The sequence below is a fragment of the Morus notabilis genome, unplaced genomic scaffold (assembly GCF_000414095.1).
Source record: "Morus notabilis unplaced genomic scaffold, ASM41409v2 Scaffold751, whole genome shotgun sequence".
In the NCBI taxonomy this organism is placed as follows: domain Eukaryota; kingdom Viridiplantae; phylum Streptophyta; class Magnoliopsida; order Rosales; family Moraceae; genus Morus; species Morus notabilis.
This window is the reverse complement of record NW_010366875.1, coordinates 358,104-364,340: the sequence shown is the minus strand read 5'-3', so window position 1 is coordinate 364,340 and position 6,237 is coordinate 358,104. Positions and strand designations below refer to the sequence as shown.

Here is a 6,237-nt window from a genome sequence, read left to right as displayed (position 1 = left end):
GGACTTGAATGATTAAGTTCTTAAAATGGAGACTTAAATGCCAAACATTACAAAGTTTGAATACCCATGGCGTAAAAATTCCGAACTGTGAACACACATACTAGATCAGGCCACACTTACATTTTTTCTTGAAAAAAATCTATGATTTATTATGGTTTTGTGTAAATCCATTATTTATGTCATTTTAAATAATTAAATGTCTGTGAATTTTTATTTTTATTAATTGAATGATAATTATTTATATTTTAGTGTAGAGATATAAATAATATTTTGTACTATATTGAGTGGTATTTCTGATTTTTCTCCTTTTTTTTGTGTGCTAAATATAATTATTTCACTGGCGGAGCAGATGAAAGGCGGAAACAGGGAGGAATCCCAAAAGAAACCAAAAAACAGGGGACGCAGGCCCTCCAAAAGACACAAACATACATCACCGACGATTCTTTTTGTTTTGGCATCTAGGAGAAAGACAAAACATGTGCAATATATATGTTCGGAACACATGCAGTGTGCGTAAATAGATATAAATGATTTTAGGGGAAAATAAAAGATATTGAATATATAGGAGGTGGTGTTTAGTAAGAAAGGACCACCAATATGCAATCTTTTTGTCTGCCCCATAATTTACATACTGAAAGAAAACAAAATAAGGATATAACTCATTGGTTAAAACATGGAAGTTTGGCACTTAAAAAGCACATCATTTGTGTGGGGTACAAATATTTCATAACTTAAACATACATCCAGAGATATTTTGCAGGCCAATTGCTTCAATAATTATTGAATTACTTGAAGGGAAGTGCTCTGATCACAATTTGATGGTACAAAGCTGCGAGAGCGGCTCCAATGAAAGGTCCCACCCAGAAAATCCACTGCAAACCAAAACGTTTATTTGAACGACAAATTAATATTTTAGTTCACACGTATATGTAATTTACGAAGATATGTAGAGCCGTTTTGTAATTCTAACATACATACATATATATATATATATATATATATATATATATAGGGCACATCATAGAAGCTTACATGGTCGTCCCAAGCATGTTCTCTGTTGTAAATGAGAGCTGCCCCTAGACTCCTTGCTGGGTTGATACCTGTCCCTGTGATAGGGATGGTGGCCAAGTGAACCAGGAACACTGCAAATCCAATAGGTAGCGGCGCCAGAATCTGAAATGTCCGACACCAATTGTCAAGCCCGTAAAATATAATAGGTAAACGTGTACATATTTCTATATTTAATGATAATCACTTATGGAAATATAACTATTAAAAATTTATCTATATGTGCATACAACAGGATGACATCTCAAGAAATAGACCAAATCACGGAGCCAAATCAATATTAAGAAAATGAATCATGCTACATAAGCCTATTCCTACTTAAAACCTATTCAGAAGTTGATATGTGTTCCTATAGCTCAATTTATTTACTTTTCTAAAGAGTTGGAAAAAAAGTGTTTCAGTCTATTAAAATTTTGACAAATGGGATTTTTAATATAACATCAAATAATGAAGAGACATATAGGTGATGACGTGTACATGGCATGATGTTTTGTGAAAAATTCAAAATCACCGTTAGAAGATGTACAACTATTTGCAAATAATTGGATTGTGCTAGTCCCTCACTCCCTCTTCATATAACTTCTTTTTTGCTCAACTACCCTTTCATTTAATTGTGTAATAAAATTGTAAAATTAAGAAAACCATGTAACTCAATAACTAAATAAAATGATTCGCTCATGCAGCATTTTAATTAAAGATATGCCTTTTATTTTACACACAATTTGTAAACGAAAAAAGCAGTGCAATTATAAGAGATTTTGCTTACAGGAACGTGGGAATCGCGGGCGTTGCGCTTAGCATCAGTAGCGGAGAAGACGGTGTAGACAAGCACAAAGGTGCCCACAATCTCGGCGCCAAGGCCGTCGCTCTTGCTGTATCCTGCGGCAACCGTGTTGGCGCCGCCGCCAAGCACCTCGTACTGAGTCTTCTGGAAGCCCTTCACAACGCCGGCACCACAGATGGCTCCCAGACATTGCATTATCATGTAAAACACCGCTCTTGTCAAGGACAACTTCCTCGCCAACAACAACCCGAAAGTCACCGCCGGGTTAATGTGACCCCCTGCCATAAACCACAACAACACTTATAACTAAGAAAGGACTTATAGCTTTTTTTTTTTTTTCTCAATATCTCCGATTTTTTTTTCTTCTCCATTCAATAAAAGACAGATAATCAGTGACGGAGCCATGGTGGTGAATTGTATTCAAGTGATTGACAAACAAAAAACAGTAACTAAGTGATTGCTTTGAATGGTGTGATCAGTTCAAATATATCTTTACCTGATATACCGGCGGTGCAGTAAACAAGAGCGAAAATCATTCCACCAAAAGCCCATGCAATGCCTTGGATTCCCACGGTGGAGCATTTGCTGGGAGATTTAACCACCCCCATAACTGTCAAAACCGTGATGTAAAGGAACAAGAAGGTGGCCACGAACTCGGCTATGCCGGCCCGGTAAAACGACCACGATGAGAGCTCCCCGGGCTCAAACAGAGGCGCCGGAGGCGGCTCCGTGTAGTCCTTGACGTCTTGGCTCTGAGCCGCTGTTCCAATGGGCTGTCTCTCGCCATATCTGTTCGCTCCCAATCTTACATCTTCTTCTTTGCCCTCCATTATCTTTCTCACCTAATCTTCTAGGTTTTTAGAGTATAGAGATATAGTGGATTTTGTGCAAAGCAAAGGCCTTTTGTGTTATGCTGAAACGAGTGAGCAAGTGGGGTATTTGTAGCGTGGGGTTTGGACAAAAGGGTTTGGCAGTTTAACATGAGATTTGTATTTTTTTTTATTACTTTTTTTTTTTTTTTTGTCATCACTTTTTTCCCGAAATAAGAGTAATGAAATTTGCATTATTGTAGACACACCACCGACCCCTCCACTCTAGCCTTAGAAAAGTCGTTTGTTTTTTTCCTGGCAATCAAGGAAGTAATTGGATGTCTTTGTCTTCGCTCACTTGTATCGCTATTGTAGGAAGCTTGTTTTTCTCTCATATACCCTTTACTTGCAGGGCTTTTGCTTTTACTCGACCCTTTTGAAGTTACCGTAACTTCTAAGCAAAGTTTGATCGATTTTTCCAAGGAGTGAGTGGAAAAACGATGCGTACTCTAATGGTTTGATTTGATGTGACAGTGGCATTCGAGAGTGGCCTGTGATTAACATACAGTGTGTGTTCTTCAAGAACTTCTACCTTAGGAATCGCCGAAGTTCCCAACAAATCGCTCTTTTTTCTTATTAGTAATAACTGTTGTTTTAACTGAGAATTGTAAATTTCAACAGTAATACTCTAATGTTGAGTATCTATGTTAAAAATTTTAGGTGCTTAATACGTAATTGTTTCCTATCATAAATCTCACTGTTAGTTAAAATTAATCCAACAACTAAAATAACAGTTATACCGATACACAAAAAATTTATATTTTCTATCTAGTAAAAATTATGAATGGGGTTTGAACATTTTGTCCGTGTAACATGCACAATACTAAACACAAGGAATGATGATCCAACAAAAGTGAGAGAAGCATGTCTGATGGATGTAGAAGATTATTGTATACTGAAATTTCAGTGTCATTAAAATATAAATACGGTGGAAAAAAGAAATACTTAATGGTGTAATATTGCTTTAGCACTATTGTGCCAATGACTAACGATAATGATAATTATCCATAATGGCTGTGGACGACATTGTCCTAAGCACCAGCGGATGATCAAATGTACAGTTCCTTTGTTTTTTCAAATATGATTCACGATTTCCATCCATGAACCGACTATTATGGGACCCACACTTAACCCATGAAAAGCTTTTTGCGGTGTGAATTGACTACTTTGAGCCATACAATAGGAGGGCGGCAAAACGACAGCCAATAGTTTGCAAGTTATGATGGCCGACCATTGCCGTCCAGACGTCCTCAGCCGCGCGTCATTGACACGTGTATTAGATTGCTTACTACTACGGCTCGTTCAGTTCGCTGATTCGAGTTTTTAATTCGAATTGAGATGTGATTTTATGTAAAATTTTTTTACTGTAACAAAAAAAGTTAGATGTGACTGTTTGTGAGAGCTTTTCACTGTAGCAAAACTCGAATTCTAAACTCGAATCAGTGAAATGAACGAGGCCGACGAAAATACACGTCCCCAGCCGAGCTTCATTGACACCTGTATTAGATTGCTTACGGCTTCCGCAGTTTCAAATTTTTAATTTGAACTTATATACGATATTTTATAAAAAATTTTAACTCTAATAAAAAAAATTAAATGTGATATTTTTAAAAATTTATAATTATAAAAATTTAGAATTGAAAACTTAAATCGGTAAAATAAATAATGTCTACATTTAAATGTTTGACGAACACATTAGTACTATATAAACTTAAAACAAAAGGGGAACTAATTTGTATTTTTTCTATTTTAATAGGGTATATGGGTCGGGTTTTACTCGTCATTTCGTTGTCAACGCATAGAAAAAAAATCATCTCAATCAGAATTAAAACGAAAAAGTTATAGTATTTTTAAGAATAGAAAAAATACTGTTCATTAATTTAAGTTCGAGTTTCTGAACTCGAGTTGAAGGGAAAACTTAAACTCGAGTTTTAGTCATAAACTCAAATTTGAACTGGAATTTAAACTTAAAATAACATAAACTCGAATAAAATTGTAATTCGAATTACATTTTTTGAGTTTTTCACTCAAAAGAACAAGCCCTTAGTAATATTTGTTAAGAAAAGGAAAAATCTACATATTCCGAGAGTTTGATGTTTTGAGTTTTGACCACATTCAAAAAGATTAAAATATTCACGGTTGTTCTCTATCACTACTTTAAAATTGGTTTTTAACATCAGTCAAAAATCGTTGTTAAAGATTTTTTAACAACGATTTTCATATTGACTTCATATAAGGTGTTGTTAAAAATTATTTTTAGCAACGGTCAAAAAACCGTTGCTAAAAATTCTTAAAGACCTTTCTTAACTAATGTTATAAATATTTAAAGACGTCGGTCTTATAACCGATGTTAAAAATAATAAATAAATTCGGCTATTAACAGATGTAAAATATTATTAAATACCTGCAATCTATTTCCACCATTGTTAAATAATTTAAAGACAAGCTGAGTTCATATTGCTTCCATACATTTAATCGTTCGATTCTAGAAGACTATTATTAAGGCAGGAAAATCAATAATACTAAAGCTAAAAATTCAATAAATTATGTATACTTCATTCAAAATTTAATTATACAACTAAAAATCTTCAATTATTTCATACAAGTATTATCAAATATTATAAAGAAATTATAAGGTATACAAACATAGTGTTGTCAAACGTGCCGTGCCGGGCCGGCACGGCATGCTTGACCCCAGGCCCATCACGGGCCTGGGCCGTGCCAGGTACGGCCCTGCACAGTGCAGGGCCATGCCTGGGCCGGGCCTGAGAAGAAAAACTCAGGCCCGGTCCAGGCCCTGGCCCTAGTCCATAAGGGCCAAGGCCGGGCCTAGACCCAGGCCCTTCACGGGACGGCCCCGGCCCTTCACGGGACGGCCCCGGCCCTTATTTTTTTTTTTAAATTTAATTAAAAAATATTAAATGCCCCAAAAGATGTGATTTTATTGAATTGACGTAATAAGAGTACACGTAAATGACTGTCTCGTTAAAAACCTTGCTAAGTAAAACCCGTGGGGAGATCGAGACAAAACCTTAGCGAGGGAAAAAAGAGTGTAGTAGCTAGGAATAGTAAATTACAAACCTAAGTGCTTCCAGAAGACTCTGTTATTTATAAGTTAGAAAAATATTCTTGCATCGAATCATCTATGTATTGTTGTTTTCGTCTTCTGGCATTTTCCCAGTCTTTAACGCACATTAGTCCCTCCAAGATATCTGGATGCATTCTGCTTCTCTTCTCGTCAAGAATTCGGTTGCTTGCGCTAAAAGCTTGCTTCGATGCTACCGTTGACACTGGAGTTGTCAGAATGTCACGAGCTATTATGGACAGTGTTGGAAAATGATCTGTCTTGCTCTTCCACCACTGTAAGATGTCTAGTTTATCGTCATCAATTAAAAAATTTACTTCAAAATATTTGACTAGTTCCGTAGACGCTTGTGTTGAGGACGGTCCTGCCGTTTTCTCTTTCTTCTTCAAGAAACTCCACAACGATCCTTTAGGCCCCGAACTGGTAGTTGA

General features: G+C 36.1%; 1 protein-coding gene across 1 annotated transcript; it reads right to left on the bottom strand.

Annotated features, from left to right (window-relative positions):
• Positions 1–531: 531 nt before the first annotated feature.
• Positions 532–2,776, bottom strand: LOC21398683 (probable aquaporin PIP1-2). Its single transcript, XM_024174263.1, has 4 exons — positions 2,349–2,776; positions 1,835–2,130; positions 1,033–1,173; positions 532–872 (listed from the first exon to the last, which is right to left on the bottom strand). Exons 1-4 carry the CDS (start codon positions 2,680–2,682, stop codon positions 786–788), a joined length of 858 nt encoding a protein of 285 aa, XP_024030031.1. The 5' UTR covers positions 2,683–2,776; the 3' UTR covers positions 532–785.
• Positions 2,777–6,237: the final 3,461 nt, after the last annotated feature.